Raw genomic sequence first — 17419 nt, 5'->3', positions numbered from 1 at the left:
GTGGAGTTCCTAGGTCATGTAGTGTCAGGTAGGGAACTTAAAATGGACCCACATAAGGTTGACGCCGTCAACTCATGGCAGGAGCTGAAGACTAAGAAGGATGTACAAAGGTTCTTGGGTTTCGCTAATTACTACCGGGAGTTTATTCCGAATTTTGCAAAGCTCACGGTACCTTTGACGCAGCTTCTGCGCAAGAAACAGCCATTTGTGTGGGGGCGGGAAGCTCACGAGGCGTTTCTACAACTAAAGTCTAGTTTTCAATCGGACAACATACTAACCCATCCTGATGTTGACAGACCGTTCGTGGTAGAAGCGGACGCTTCTAGCTACGCGTTGGGGGCTGTATTGTCTCAGAAGGATTCCTCAGGGACCTTGCGTCCCTGTGGATTTTACTCGCGGCAACTAACACCCTTCGAGCAGAACTATACCATATGGGAGAAGGAGTTGTTGGCGATTAAGGTGGCGTTTGAGGTGTGGCGGCACTGGCTTGAAGGGGCACGGCACCAGATCGTGGTCAGATCTGATCACAAGAACTTAGAGCACTTGCAAACAGCAAAGAAGTTAAACCAGCGTCAAATCCGCTGGGCTTTGTTTTTCTCCAGGTTTAACTTCAAGGTGCAGTTCGTGGAGGGGAAGGCAAACTTGCGGGCCGATGCTTTATCCCGCAAGCCGGAATTTAAGACCAATGAGCAGGTAGTATGTCAGACCATCTTGCCTACTGCCTCTCTGTGTGTTGTAGATAATGAGCTTGGGTTACATGACCAGATCCTTGAGGCTCAGAAGGATGATGTGTGGACTCAGGAGCAACTGATGCTGCTCTCTGCAGGTAACCGTACCATACTGCCGCATCTCCAGGATCAAGACGGGGTATTGGTGCGTAGGGGGCAGGTTTACGTACCAGTAGGGACCCTCAGGTTGGAGGTGATTAGAGCCCACCATGACGAACCCATGGCTGGGCACTTTGGCAGGTTCAAGACCGTACAGCTTATCACCAGGAGCTACTGGTGGCCAAAGATGCGGCAAGACATTCTGCGCTTTTGTGACAGCTGCGCCGTTTGTCAGCAGAGTAAGACGCCTGTTGGGCGCCCTAGAGGGTTGTTATCGTCTTTACCTGTTCCGGAGAGGCCATGGCAAATCATTTCCATGGATTTTATTTCAGATTTGCCTAAGTCTGGGGGTTATACTTGTATTTGGGTGGTGGTGGATTTATTTAGTAAACTGGCTCATTTTATTCCTTGTTCAACCATTCCGGCGGCCCCTACGTTGGCCTTACTATTTACAAAGCACATCTATCGTTTGCACGGAGCACCCGAGGTGATTATTTCAGATAGGGCTCCGCAATTTGTGTCACGCTTTTGGAAACATTTCCATGAGTGTTTGGGGACTAAGTTAAACGTGTCTTCAGCTTTCCATCCGCAAACGGATGGACAGTCGGAACGGGTTAATGGGCTCTTAGAGCAGTATCTGCGTTGTTTTTGTTTAGATCAACCCACGGCTTGGGTAAAGTGGTTACCGGTGGCGGAATTTGCTTACAACAATGCGGTGCACACGTCTAGTCAGCATACGCCATTTGAGCTAACTTATGGTTTTCACCCACGGGGAGGTGTGGCGCCGTCGACCAATGTGGTCTCTTCGGACCCTGTGTACCGCTCTTCGGAAATGGCTGCATTGCATGATGTTGCCCGTCGCTTACTGTTGGAAGCTAAGGCAACGCAGAAGACTCAGGCTGACCGCCACAGGCAGGCAGGGGAGGAGTTGGAAGAAGGGGATTTGGTGTGGTTATCTTCCAAACATATTAAACAGGCTGGGGGAAAGTTTGCGCCTCGGTATTTGGGTCCCTTTCCTATCGTTAAAAAGATTTCTTCTGTTGCGTTTCGTTTGCGTTTACCGTCTAGTTTAAAGGTCCATCCAGTCTTTCATCGTTCGCTGTTGAAACTTGATACCTCTAGTCGTCGTGGTGCTATAGCGGAGGGTATCACTGCCACTTCTCCGCCATCGGGGGAGGAGGCCTTTGTGAGAGGGGATAGTGTTATGATTGAGCCTCATGGCTCTGTTACTGACAGACGTGGGCGTAAGACTCCTCGAGAGTCAGATACTCTCGAGGAGCGAGAGAGAAAAAGACTGCGAGACATATTTGCAGCACCATCTGACGAGGAGTCTTTCGAAGGGTTTACGGAGAGAATGGAGGAGGGGCTGGTTAGCTCAGAGGAGGATGAGATGGATTGGACTCGGGTAAGGGAGGAAGTGGGTGCCACTGGCCATGATGGGACAGAAGATGAATGGGGACCTTCAGGATTAGACCCATGGTTTAGCTGGAGGGATGGGACGGGATCCACAGCTGGAGATGATGTTGGGCGTAGTCAGAGGTGTTCCAGCTCTGACGAGGAAAGTGATGAGGAAACGCCCGGGTTAAGGAGGACAGCTGACAGTGATGAAGATTTGTAACTGGCATAAAATGGGGCTTGAGAGCAATTGCAAATTGCGTTGGGCAAGGTAATCTGGGCAAACGCTTGGGATCCGTGTGTGTGTGGGACGCTTCCCTGAAGACTTGTGTGCTTTCCTGTGCTGTGACGTAAGTTGATTGGAATCCAGGGTCAGACGGCGGGAGGGATTGTGTGGGCATTTGTTTGTGCAAACCTGTGCTTACTCTTATTAGCTTGACCTTCCGTCGTCTTCTTGACGGACGCCATCTCCTGCTTTGAGAACTCGGACTGAACTGACCACGGCTTGTCTTCCCCCCTTCTTGGACTTGGAAAAACTACAAACGTCTGCTTCTGGCTTTGATCTACGGAACGGAACTGGTCTACTCAACTGCTACAATCCTTGGCTGTTTTACTCGTGTTGGAGATCCTGTCCGCTGTGTGTGTGGGGGAGCGACGCAAGTTACTCTAAGCACAGTGTTGGCAGCAGAGAGGAATCTGCTGCCAATTAGTTGCATTCTTTGTATCTTTTGTTCCTTGGCTTTCGTTTCGTTTATACCCAGGCTGACGCAAGCAGTTTGTTTTTACCCGGATTAAACTCCGGTTTAATCCGGTTTATCTTTTGAACATTTACTTTTGCCCCTTTTTGCTCCTAAAGGCAAAAACTGCCTGGCCCTTGTGTTTTACGGGCATTTTTGAGTTCTGTAATCTAATAAACTCTGTTACTTTGAATCTTGTGGCGTTCTGTCCTTGACAGTAGGTGTCTTGGAATAATTTTCTATTTAAAAGAACAATGGGACATCAAACTGTGCATGTCTACTCAATATTAACAAAATTATGTCTGTTTGAATTCAGTGTTTTTGTTCATCCTTTATTTTTAATTGCATTCAACTTGGTGACTTTGAGAATATATCTGGTTAATTTGGGTTGTACGAGGGTTGAAAGAAAAGTAGTGCCTCCACCTTCATAACTCCTCAACAGATGGCAGTACTGGTATGCGGCAGGTACTGGCTTGTTCAGTAGACTCTACAGTTCCATTTGGCGGGAAGACTTAGCATTGAACGGTTGTGTTGGTAAAGTGCGAAGTATGGAACCCTGCGCAGACAGTCGGTCAATGCGACTTAAGCAATGTGCAGTCATTGAATTCTTGACAGCAGAAGGTGTCACCCCAAAGGAGATTAATCAGAGAATGCAAGCTGTTTATGGTGATTGTGTTGATGTGAGTACTGTGCGTTGTTGGGCAAGTAAGTTTAAAGATGTTGAGGTGGGAACATCTGACTTGTGTGACAAACAAAGAATTAGATGTCATGTGACAGCAACCACCAAATTTCACAAGCAAAAGGTTGACAGATTGATTCAGGACGATCATCGTATCACTCAGAGAGAAATTTCAAACATGATCGGCATTTCACAAGAACGTGTGGATCACATTGCTTTGCTTGGCTATCGGAAGATCTGTGCATGATGGGTACTGTGAGATGCTGGTTGCGGAAAGTGTCAACATCTTCTGTGACAGCTTCAGAAAACTTGTTCACTGTTGGAAGAAATGTATCCAATTGTCTAGTGGTAGTTAAAGAGCACATTCTAAGGATTATTTCTGCATTTATTTATTAAAATATTCCCGTCCAAACCTAAGTAACAAAAGTGGAGGCATTACTTTTCATTCAACCCTCGTATGTACTTGCAGCCTCAAATATCTTAAATTTTTAAAACATAGCATTCTTGTTTGGAATATATATAGATACACAACAGAACCCAGTTGTATCCTAACATTAGACGGTACAGAGAAGCCTTGAATTAGGTCTATTGAATTATTTATAAATTTGTGTTTTAAAACAATGGTATACGTTTTTGCCCTGCAGCAAGGAAGTATTGATGTAAATTCGGCCAAAAAAATACACCTATTCCTGTAATACTGGTGTGTTGACTAGTTCTTAAACCTGACCAGTGTTGTAGTCACAACATGTTTTTTCTGAATTTCGCCTAGAGGCTGTTTTAGGACATTTACATGAATCTGTTGTGCAGTGTTTATAGTACACTCTACAGAAAATGCTTCAGCTGTACTTTATAAAAAGGAAAATCAGACCGTTTAACAAGCCTTGCAGATGCTGATTTGTTTTCAGTAAATGTTTGGGTGTTATACCCGTTTCATATACCTATATACCCAGGGGTCATGTCCAAATTTCTTAGGCCAAAATTAGCCGTGAGTGGAAAAGTTTACAAAGCTCTGGACTAGATAATATTGTAGATTTTGCATTGGAAGATCTTTCTTTCACATTACACAATAACAGCACTTTAATGGTACTGATAGATTAGAAAGAGCTCCTTGAATTTTGAGTGGTACGTAAAATAATATTTCTCATTGAAATGGAAGTCATAAAGTTCTATTCTGAATTGTAAAACTGGGCATTTAAACTGTTTCCGATCACTTGTAAACATTTGTTTCATTGCTGCAAAGTTGAAAATATGAGATTAACAAGTACTGAGTAAATGGCAAAGAGAGCAAAAGTATTGGTTCCTCCATCACCAAGACAAAATACTCACTTGTTTCTCAATTGCTCCAAACCCCTTACATCAATTCTCCCACAGCTATTTTTAAAAGAAGTTCTTGGTAGCAAGTAACTTTAATCTCATTGTAATAGTGAAATAATGAATTGAGATACAAGAAGTCTAGCAAAGAGTCCAAACTAGAGGTCCCAGGTTCCCATAAAATGGAATCATGGGAGCTAAAGTATCCAGATGTTACAGTTGTGAATTGTGGTAATAAGAGGAACTGAGAAAACAATTGCCAGTTAGGAACCATAAAATTTGAAGGAGATGGCTTTTCCCTTGCCCTACAGTAAACAGAAGTGATTCTGGCCCTGCAGATGATTTTGAACCTTAGCTTCCATGATTCCTCACCTCCGGCTGTGGTGGAGCTGCAGTCCTGTTGTGAAGGACCACGGGTTCCCAACTTTTCTTCTTACATTACATTTATGTGGCTACTAAGATATTAGCCATAGCTTCAGTCAAGAGCAGTTGTAATACTAACAATGACTGGTTGCTATGCAGAAACCTATTGTGTATATGCCATATGCATCTCTAGTCTCATAGAAGCACATGTGTCTCGGTCTCTATTCTGCCTAAAAGATTTGGTTATCTTTCATCAATAATTTTTTGCTTTCAATGGTGCGTATGACTCTGCAGAATGCAAGACGGTAATGACTGCTGCAAATTGCTGTGAATAGGAGATGATTCACAATAGTGAGAAATTATGTGACTATTAGAAGTAAAGATCAGTAATAGAGTGAAGAACAAAATGGACTGAGATCCAAGAGATCTTTGCACCTCACTGCAGTTCTGATTTTGATGGGGAAAAAACATCCTTCTTATTTTTTTCCCCATGAAAAGACATTTTTAAAAACTAATGATTTCTTACTAACAATTCAGAGGTTCCTGCCACATTCTGCCTAATAGATGAGCAAGTCCTGCTTGAATCCAACAGCAATAATGTTTGCAGAAGATTGGGAGTGAAGACCTCTTCCGTGAGAGAGCAGGCTTTTTGCCCAGTCTCTCGGCAGGTTGATGGTCATGGTACATAGCTCCCAAGGTATCCAAAAATGCAGGGCTTACCTGAAATAACCTTCCTGCACTTTGTCCGCTCATTCCCATGTCATGATGTGAATGACCCCCACTGGCTATAGTCCTGAACACGTCATAAGTTTTGCTTTCCAGTCAATAGTGTATTGTGTATGGTTGCAGCCTAAAATGTACAGGAGTTTATTTAGAAAGGAGAAACACGTTAAATGTAAATAGATAATTTTCTATTTAAGTGATGGCCTAGTATAATAAGAATATTGAGAAGGGACTGGCATGAATGAATTGAGAATTCTGGCAAATCAAAAATAAAAATAAATATTTTTTTCCTGTGTAGGGAAATGGTTTGATTAAATTAGAATATTGAGAATGAAGGAGCAAGTACAATAAGATATTATATTGAAACAGAATTTTGAACTGCAGTAAGATCAATTTAAAATTGGGGGTGGGAATATTGAGTTGATGAATAAAAGATGAAATCACCTTTAATAAATCATTTTTATTAATTATACAATAAATAAATCTATGAATAAACACCCCATACACTATCCCTGGTGGCACAGCAAATTAAATCACTGAGCTGTTGGACTTGCTGACTTAAAGGTTGGCGGTTCGAATCTAGGGAGCAGGGTGAGCTCCCGGTGTTAGCCCCAGCTTCTGCCAACCTAGCAGTTCGAAATCATACAAATGTGAGTAGATCAATAGATACTCCTCTGATGGGAAGGTAAATGCGCTCCATGCAGTCATGCTGGCCACATGACCTGGAGGCATCTACGGACAACACCGGATCTTTGGCTTAGAAATAGAGATGAGCACCATCCCCCAGAGTCAAAAACGACTAGACTTAACATCAGGGAAAACCTTTACCTACCTTTACACAATCAATATGAAACTCATCACACTAAACGCTACCATATTCTTCAAATTTCTTCAGCGTAGTCTTCTCACTTCCCATCATTTTCCTTGTCTAATTATCATTTTCTTAATCATAGATAAATAAATTGGTTCTGTCATAAAATAAGATATTTACCTAAAAAACCCAAACATATATTCTGCGTTATCATCATCTTACGTTCAACAAAATTGATGTAAATTCCTTCCAGACTCTGCCCCAGGTTAACCAATTAGAAGTTGTGTTACCATCAAACTTCCCTATCTTCCATACAAAAAAGAAAGGACATATATCCATCTATTAAATCTATTCAATGCTGTTTGTTTATTCATTGTTCTTTTTATCACCCTAGTTTTCTTAATAAAAGTTATTAGCGGGCAGTCTTTCCAATATTTCTTTAACTAGTTCGAAATCTATATCTTTTTCCTTGATTTAGTCTTCCGGGCTGTATGGCCATGTTCCACTAGCATTCTCTCCTGATGTTCTGCCCACATCTATGGCAGGCATCCTCAGAGGTTGTGAGATATATTGGAAACTAAACAAGGGAGGTATACATATCTGTGGAAGGTCCAGGGTGGGAGAAAGAACTCCTGTCTGTCAGAGGCAAGTGTGAATGTTGCAATTAATCACCTTGATTAGCATTTAATGGCCTTGCCAGCTTCAAGGCCTGGCTGATTCCTGACTGGGGGAATCCTTTGTTTGGAGGTGTTAGCTAACCCTGAATGTTTCACATCTGGAATTCCCCTGTTTTCAGAGTGTTGTTCTTTATTTACTGTTCTGATTTTAGAGTTCTGAAGATAGGTTCTGTCAGTTTGTTTTTAAGTTCAATTTGTATGTAAGTTGGAACAGGTGCATTGTTAAGTGTAATACACACACACACGTATGTATGTATGTATGTATGTATGCATGCATGCATGCATGTGTTCATGCTTTGGATCGCATAGAGAGGCTTAACAACCTTGTGGCATTTATTTTGCTATCTAAGCCTCTGTTCAGAAGATTTCACCTCACTTTCTCTCCATGTGATCATTAGATTTTGAAATATTTGGCTTGTTATGGAAACAAGGATTGGTGAGAAAGCTTCAGTGGAGACACTTTCCCCCCATGATAACACTTTCAGGAGTGCATCTCCTTTCCTATGGGAAGATTTCTCTCACTTCCTGTTGTCTCGTCCTCATTCTTAACTAAGAGTCGATTGTAAGTTGAATATTTGTAACTTGGAGACTGCCTGTATATGTGTATGTATGTATGTGTGTGATGTCTATATTTAGCAGAAGCGGAAATGCAGCAAAGTTGAACAAAAGTATATTATTATAGTTTTATAGCTGCTTTTTTTGAGGAGGGGAGGAATGAGTTGTGTTTTTTAATTTATTAAATGTTTTTTTTAAAGGGCACCTCTGCGTTTAGATTCTTCCTGTAAGTGTGCCCATGTTTTTGTCTTTTGGTGCAGAATCCAGCCATTCCAATGCAGAAGCTGCAAGACATTCAAAGAGCCATGGAACTCCTCTCGGCTTGCCAGGGACCAGCAAAGAACATTGACGAAGCAACCAAACGTAAATACCAGTTTTGGGATACGCAGCCTGTACCCAAACTTAGTAAGTCTAAAAACTATGATTCAGATATGAAAGGATCTTTTATCAGTTTCATTTGTCTGACATTTTATATCCAACCCTTTAAATATTTGCAGAGTGGTTTACAGATTTTAAAAAACCTGATAAAATCTTAACAAGGTTAAATCGACAGAAGGTTTATTCAATATTAAAAGTTCAGGGGAAATGGCTTTGCTCGAAATCAAAATGTCATCAGAATACATGCCAGGAAAACTTAGCTGTAGAAAGAAATTCATAATTAGGAGGAGCCGAAACCAAGAAGATCATATTTCTAGCTGCAGCCCACCTCTTTTCATTAGAAAAGTTACCTTTTTGGACAACAAATATCAGAATGCTTCAGCTAGTATAGATATGTGTTTGGAATCTTGAATAATTCTGTCTTCTGCCTTGTGTCACTCCTTTGCATCCTTGAACAGAGCTTGGAAGATTTTTTTTTTTTGCATTACAACTCGCCTTAACTCCCAGTCTGCATTTGCCACCAGAGGATTCTGGGAGTTATTGTCCAAAACTATTTTTCTTAATTCTGTACCTGGTGTATGATACTACCTGATGTTAATACTACTTTCTAGGGAGATTAGAGCAGGTAGAAATGTAAGGATAGTCACAGTTGCCTTTCCTTATACTATATTTCAACTATAAAAAAGAAAATATACAGTTAAAATACGGGGATAGTTTTGTTGGAAATAGCAACCTTTTACAAGCCTCCTATACTAGTTATTTGTTATGTGCATGATTCAGATTGCTTACTGTATTGTATGTATACATTGGTATGTAGTTTTTCCCTTAACTCAGTGGTTCTCAACCTTTTTGATGACATGACCCCTTAACCCAGTTCCTCATGTTGTGGTGACCTCCAACCATAACATTATTTTTGATGCTACTTCGTAACTGTCATTTTGCGACTGTTATGAATCATAATGTAAATATCTGATATACAGGATGTATTTACATTCACTTGACCATATTTGGCACAAATACCTGATACGCCCAAATTTGAATACTATTTTGGTTGGAGGGATTGATATTTTTTCATTTGGGAGTTGTAGTTGCTGGGATTTATAGTTTACCTACAATCAAAGAGCACCCTGAACCCAGCCCACAATGGATCTGCACCAAACTTGGCACACTACCTACATGGCCAACATTGAATACTGGTGGGGTTGGGGGTGGGAAGCTATTTTTGAATTCTGGGAGTTGTAGTTCACCAACACTCAGAGAGCACTCTGCACCAAACTGGTGATGGACCTAGGAAACTTGTCACACATACCCAACATGCCAATCTTTAAATCCTTTTGAGGTTTCGAGGGGACTGACCACGGAGGTTGGGAGTTATAGTTCACCCACATCGGCAGGATTTGCTGTCTGTTTTCCAAAAAGGACAGGTGGAGAGATCTTCGGGCTTCTCTGCCAAAGGGGTTCCTAAGACCATCAGAAATATGTGTTTTCTGATGGTCTTTGGCGACCCCTCTGACATTCCCCCACGACCCCCCCCCCCCGGGTCCTGACCCCCAGGTTGAGAAATGCTGCCTTAACTCTATGTTGTTTGAGTTTATGGGAGGGACTACAGACCACGTGATTCTGATCTTGGAATGTTCAGAGACTATTTTAGAATGCGCTTGAATCAGAAGTCAGTTGGAGTGAGTTAAGTCAGTTAAAAGTCAGTTGAGGCTTGAGTCCATTGGAAGTTAGAAGTCAGTGAAGTTTGTTGATGCCAGTTAGAGCAGGAGTATAGTCGGTATGCTGCAGTGAGATGTTCAGTTAATATATGAGTCTGTTTACAGCCAATATAAAGGACAGTATAGTACAGTCAGCTGAAGTATAGTACAGTATAGTACAGTTGATACATTATTCAGTAAACATAAAACCAGTAAGAAATGTACACATATTCTAAATACATGAAGTATGTTAATTTTTAATGAAGACTACTTATTTTGAGTCTCTTCAGAGCATGATTTGAAAGCAATATATTTCATGGAGGAGTAAATATATATATATATATATATATGTATGTATGTATGTATGTATGTATGCAACTGAAATAACACTTCTGAAGATCTGCTATATATTTTGTGCATTGGCATATCTTTGTTCCTAACTGTTCAAAGAGATAACCAGGGATTTCAGTCTAACAGCTGAGAAACCTAAATGCATGGATACTAATGGAGAAGATTGACATAAGCAAGTTTTTAACTCTTCTCAGGAAGATCAAACTTTCCAAAAGGTTATGATTATACCAAATAGTGTGAATGCCAATTAATCTCCAAAAGCGTCACATTTCCAAAAGCCTTTGGAAATTCCTGGATTTCCCAATAAGTTTAACCATAAAACGCCATTGTTGTTCTTATGTGTGTGTGATCAGGTTTCTGATTTATGGTGACTCTAAGGCTAAATTATCGTGGGATGTACTTCGCATGATTTGTTCAGAATGGTTTTTCCACTGCCTTCCTCTGAGGCTGAGAGAGTGGGACATATCCAAAATCACCAAGCGAGTGTACATGCACGAGCAGAGATTTGAATCCTGGGATGCTTCTACACTGTAGAATTAATGCGGTTTGACGTCACTTGGTATGGTGTTGCGGAGTTGTTGCTTTGTAAAGTCTGTAGTCTTATCTGCTAAAGAGTGCTGGCACCTTACGAAACTACAACTCCCAGGATTCCATAGCATTCAGCCGTAGCCATTAAAGTAGTATCAAACTACATTAATTTTGCAGGTTAGAATAGATGCATCCCCAGTCTTTCAAGGTCCTAGTCCAACACTCAGACGACTACACCATGCTGATACATTAATCATATACATATATCATAAATATAATATTGCAAAGACAAGGAATTTGCTAGTCCCCAGTAAGAAAATAATGAAGTTAATAAAGTTTATCCAAATTTAATCTGAGCAATATGTCAAAACATTTTTCATTTCATATTTGTTCAATAACTCTCACCCCAGAAATGATTATTTTTCAAAAACCAAACCTGACTGACATGCAGTGTAATCTTGCCTTCTTTTCGTACCAGGTGAAGTTATAACATCTCATGGTGCAATTGAACCAGATAAGGACAACATCCGTTTAGAGCCATATTCATTACCGCAGGGTTTTACATGGGACACTTTGGATCTGAGTAATGCCGAAGTTGTAAGTAGAATTGTCAGTAGTCCTTAAAAACAAGTGGGAAACACACATGGTGAGGGTGGGAAACACTTGGTCCTCTGAACTATGGTGAACTGCAATCTCATCCTAGGGTATAGCTACACTGCGGAATTAATCCAGTTTGACATCACTTAGAATATCAAGGTTTGGTGCTATGAAATCATGGCAGTTTTAGTTTTAAAGGGCCTTTAGCCTTCTCTGCCAAAGATCCACCAAACAACCAATCCCAGGATTTCATATCATTGCACCATGGCAGTTCGAGTGGCGTCAAACTGCATTAATTCTACAGTGTAGATGTACTTTTAGTCAGCTTATCCTATATTTGTGAGCTGATGAGAGTGGCAGTCCCACAGCATCAGAAAAGTAATACATTTTCCCTCCTTTATTTCAGTTTGAGTCTTCATGCATGCAATTTGCAAAGGTTTCCATTGATGTTAAAGTAAATGAGGCATTCCAACTAAAAAGGTGTATATGAGCACACTATGCTTAATGTCTTACCTTTAATAATGTTGATTTTTTTTTCCAGCTAAAAGAATTATACATGCTGCTAAATGAAAACTATGTAGAAGATGATGACAATATGTTTAGGTTTGACTATTCCCCAGAATTTCTCTTGTGGTGAGTAAACAATTCCATATGTCTAAAATGGTAAACAGTAAAGATTTTGTATCTGGGCTCTCATTCTCCCCTGTGACCTCTCCTGCCCTTTTTCCTTTTTCTGCCATGTATTTTAGACTGTGGGAAAGGACTACACTGTTTTTATTTTTAAAAGCAACATTTGAAACGTGTCCTTCCAAAGGTTTTGGATTGCACTACCCATCAGACAACATCACCAAGAATGAATGGTGATGTGAGCTGCAATCCAAAACTATTTGTAGGACCCCAGATTACTGCAGCCATTGCTTTTAAATATTTTTAGAGTTCCTGCAAAATTTATATATTTTTCTATATATTATTATGATATTTATTTCCATCCATTCTTTCCCCACATTGGGATTCAAACTGGCTTTGTTGTTGTTGTTTATTTATTCAGTTGCTTCCAACTCTTCATGATCCTGTTTAGAGCAGTTAAAAAGACATTGTCAAAAATCCACCCAAATAGCAAAGATTTGTGAATGAGGCCCCTTCTACACTGCCATATAATCCAGGTTTTCAAAGCAGATGATCCACATTATCTGCTTTGAACTAGATTATATGAGTCTACACTGCCATATAATCCAGTTCAAAGCAGATCATCTGGATTTTATATGGCAGTGTAGAAGAGGCCTGAGATGGACAAATTGATGATGCTGATTCAGGAGAAATCCCTGACTAACCTTTTTAAAAGACTAGGACTTACTTATCATTCTTTACAGTAAAGATAGAGGCAAACTTCAACTATTGGATTAATCATTTAGCATTATTAAAAATAGAAGAGCTGATATTTAGTGTTATTTAAAGGGAGCAATAAAATAAGAAGTAAAAACCAACAGGCAATGAATGTGAGGTTTTTAGATTAGTCCTACCGGTAGTAGTCATATGTCTGGAATGTGTTTATTAGTGTAAGTTTGTTTTATGTTAGGCTGAGTGTCTTAGACTTCATCTACACAGTCATATAAAATCCAGAGTATCTGCATTGGACTGGGTTATATGGCAGTGTAGACTCATATAATCCAGTTCAAAGTAGATAATCTGGATTATCTGATTTGATAATCATGTTTATATGGCAGTGCAGGTCCAGCCTTAGATACAGTTGTGTTAGTTGGTATAGTTCAGTTTGATATATTATGAAAAACTGTTTTTCTGGTATTGCTTCTGTTTTCTTTAATTTTTCCTTTATTTCTGAATATAATTTAATTAAAAAAAACCAAAGACACAAAAGATAAAATCTAAACATTAAAAGCAAGTAAAAACATATATCATTGAACATACACAATTTGTAATATCCAGCACGTTGTGTAAGCGGGCTTTGTATTGTCACATATCAAATGCCTGTCAGAATAGAAAAGTGTTTATATGTCTACAAAAAGTCAGTACAATAGTGACAGTGTTAATCTAGCTTCTCTGGGAAGAGAGTTTCAGAGTTTACGGGCAGCCATTAAGGAGACCCCCTCTTATGTTCCCACTAGATGTCAGGTTTGTCTCATATTTCAGAAATGTTCTATTTTTTTTTCTAATTTTCTTCCTCCTTTTATTGCTTCCAGGGCCTTGCGGCCTCCAGGCTGGCTTCCGCAATGGCACTGTGGAGTCAGGGTATCATCCAACAGAAAGTTGGTGGGATTCATAAGTGCCATCCCTGCCCATATTCGGATTTATGAAAGGTAAGCCCTGACGTCAAAGATAGATAGACAGAAAAAAATAAGATACCATGCTTGTGCAAAATGGCCTTTTTGACCCTACATAGGTGGCATGACCTAAGTCAGAGCTTTTCAGACATTTCATGTTGGTGACACACCTTTTAGACATTCAGTACATCATTTCTTGATGCAGTAATTCAGTTTTACTAGCAAACCAGAGATCAAACCAACCCTTGTGAGAGATACAGACACATATGTAAATTGTAATAACGAACTATATGGGATGCACAATATCTCATGAAAACCTTTCATTTATATATTTTTAAATATATGATTTGTAAGTTAATGGTATCCATTTCCAAGATTTTTGTCATTTATGAATAATAATATTACTAATACTAATCAGCACTTTTGCTGCTTAAAAATGCAAACATGTTGGTATTGCTTATGTCACACAGAATCAGTTTTCCTATTACACTTGTGTGACACTTCTATACATTGCAGCAAACACACTAATATGTCATGACACAGTTTGTAAAGCTCTAATTTAAATGTTGATATATCACTAAGTGGATTCCAGCTATGATTTCAAGTTATATTTTTGTTTATATGCCTGTTGTTGTTGTTGTTATTGTTGCTGTTGTTGTGTGCGATACTAGGAAGCATTCAGGATTACAGATGTGGCTATAACATGATTTAAGGGAACACATGTTCTGCAAAGGGCACATTTGTTGTTGTTGTGTGCCTTCCAGTCATTTCCATCCTATAGTGACCATAAGGTGAACCTATCAGTATTTCTCTGTGTTATGAAATCATGGGAGTGGTAGTTTTACAAGGTCTTTAGCCTTCTGTGCCAAAAAGTGTTATCAATGCCTCACCAAACTACAAATCCTAGGATTCCATAGCATTGAGCCATGGCAGTTAAAGTGGTGTCAAAGTGTATTAATTCAACAGTGTAGATGGAGTTTAAATTATGGAAATACCTGTACCTTGTTCTTCCAACTTCTGAAACTTCATTTTTGTAGTCAGCATTATTGTTTGGGCTGTTAGTGTGAGTTTGATAGTTGGGACATCCAGCAACTATCTTAAGGGGCCGGGCTGTGGCGCAGGCTGGTGAGCAGCCTGCTGCAATAAATCACTCTGATCAAGAGGTCATGAGTTCGAAGCCAGCCCGTGGCGGGGTGAGCACCCGTCAATTGAAAAATAAAAAATAGCCCCTGCTCATTGCTGACCTAGCAACCCAAAAGATAGTTGCATCTATCAAGTAGGAAATAAGGTACCACTTATAAAGTGGGGAGGCAAATTTAACTAATTTACAACGTTGGAATGAGGAAGTGCCGTCACAGTGGATGATGAAGCAGCTGCTCCCCCCGTGGCCAGAATCGAACATCTCCTCAGGAGAAGGTTAAATTGCCTCTATGTGTATATGGGCATTGAATGTTTGCCCTATATGTATATAATGTGATCCGCCCTGAGTCCCCTTCGGGGTGAGAAGGGCGGAATATAAATACTGTAAATAAATAAAAGTAAATAAATAAATTAGGATACTAGAGGCAGGGTTCTAAGAAAAGGGTTAAGTTTCTTCCTTCTGCCCCCAGTGTTCAGGGACTTTATACATTGTGTATACATAAGAAAAAGCCTGCCATGCATATGTCATTACTGCCTTTCTCGTTTAGTTTGTAATGCGTAATCTAACACGAAGTCATTTTTAAAAGAGTTGGTATTTTATTTCTCTGCTGTAGACATCAGGTACATGAGCATGTGGGGTTTTACACAACTGAACTTGTGACATAAAACTTTTTATTCCTAGTGAGAAGAAAATGGTAGAAATTAATTTTCTGTGTGTACATAAAAAGCTGAGATCTAAACGAGTAGCACCCGTCCTGATACGCGAAATAACCCGGAGAGTCAACTTGGAAGGGATTTTTCAGGCAGTTTACACTGCAGGCGTTGTACTTCCCAAGCCTGTAGCAACTTGCAGGTAAACAAAAGGGTTTTCTGAAATATCTGGGATTATTTGTGCTCTAATCGGTTTCAATACTGTTTCTTCTGTCTGTGGATACTTGGTGATAGTTGTAGAATCCATTGTTTTGTAGATTCCTTGCTTCCAACCCTTGTTTCTTTAAGAAATATCACTCTAGAGCTGAATCACCACATGGTGGCAGCATCAAACTTTACAGCACATTTAGTTACCAAGGTGAGCAAGAGTTGTTGCAAAAAAGATTGTTGCCAATCTATTTAGCGTGAATTAATTATACATGTTAAAAATGTTACACGTTGTACTTTCAATTTCAGTTTCTAAATACCTGAAATAAATTTGCAGAAGTGCTTTATAGGGAAAGCTGGGAAGTTAATCTCATGCTGCCAAGATCTTTCCCTGCTATCAAAAGTGAAATATTACAACCCTTCTCTGAAGGGAATTGCCCAGGAACAGCCAGTCTTCTTGTTGTCCACCAATCCGGTGGCAAGTTACACCCAGTAATCTTTTGGATGTGTTTAAATTTGCCTGGAACTAAAAGTGCGACAGCACTGACATAGTAATGGATATCATTATTCTTCCGCAGCGGACTTCTGTTTGGCTGTAGAAAGGACTTTTTTCTTATGATAGTTCATACCCTGTTCCTCTCCATTGAAGAGGAAATTAAAAGCAACTTAACAAAAATTGGAGGAAAAAAAGATTATAAAACTGGCACAAAACAAATAATTAAAATTTATTATTTAATAAATTATATTAGGTTTGTAATGAATTGGCATGATACAATGATTGTGTAGTAGGGTTCAAGAATCTTTGGCCATTCATATGTTTTGAATGGCCGCAACCAATAGAAAGGTATTGTTGGAGGTGTGATACAAAACATCTAGGCTTAAATATTTTATTTATTTACTTTTTAAAAATCCCACCTTTGTCCCAACTTAAAGCAAATAAATATTGCCATGTCTACCTAGAATAAATTTATTAAATTGATGTAAATGTTGATTTGTGTGTATGTGCTCCAAGTCACCAGCCATTTTATGGTAACCCCATAAAATTCATAAGGGTTTCTTAGGCAAAGAACACTCAAGAGATGATTTTGCTAGTTCCTTTTTTTTAAAAAATATAGCCTACAGCACCTTATATTACTTGGTGGTTTCCCTTCAAAGCATTAATCGTAGCTGACATTAATCAGCTTCCAAGTTCAGATGGCATTTACCATTCCATAATTGAGTCAGTAGGTCTACTTGGGACTAGCAACTAGATTTAAGATAAGGATGAGAGATATTTGGCTCTGTAGACATTTGACTGCATGTCAAGCCCAAGTCAACGTAGTCAGTAATGTTGAAGCATGCTGGGAGTTGCATTTCAACATCTGGAGGACCCACACAGTTCTTATCCTTGATTTAAACCCTCAAATCCCCATCCCGGTGTAGTTAATTATCTGCAGCATTATTGAGTTTTCTCACAGAGAAACATAGGTATCCTGTTACTCACTGCTTTGTATAAATGCCATATATCTTCATT

At 39.6% G+C, this 17419-nt stretch overlaps 1 protein-coding gene across 3 annotated transcripts in view; it reads left to right on the top strand.

Annotated features, from left to right (window-relative positions):
- Window positions 1-17419, top strand: part of nmt2 (N-myristoyltransferase 2) — a 43807-nt gene that overhangs the window by 19815 nt on the left and 6573 nt on the right. For 2 of the 3 annotated variants that reach the window (XR_009999685.1, XM_062957407.1), the window contains exons 3-7: window positions 8339-8483; window positions 11511-11629; window positions 12171-12262; window positions 13828-13944; window positions 15731-15901. Coding sequence is in view for 2 of the 3 variants with exons in the window: in XM_062957407.1 (XP_062813477.1) it covers window positions 8339-8483; window positions 11511-11629; window positions 12171-12262; window positions 13828-13944; window positions 15731-15901 (644 nt within the window). In the remaining variant the exon portion in view is untranslated. The remainder of the gene's footprint in view (window positions 1-8338; window positions 8484-11510; window positions 11630-12170; window positions 12263-13827; window positions 13945-15730; window positions 15902-17419) is intronic. The other variant, XM_062957408.1, reaches the window with a different exon arrangement.

This window comes from Anolis carolinensis, chromosome 6, assembly GCF_035594765.1.
Source record: "Anolis carolinensis isolate JA03-04 chromosome 6, rAnoCar3.1.pri, whole genome shotgun sequence".
NCBI lineage: Eukaryota > Metazoa > Chordata > Lepidosauria > Squamata > Dactyloidae > Anolis > Anolis carolinensis.
The sequence above is the reverse complement of the archived record's forward strand: the minus strand, read 5'-3'. Positions and strand labels throughout refer to the sequence as shown.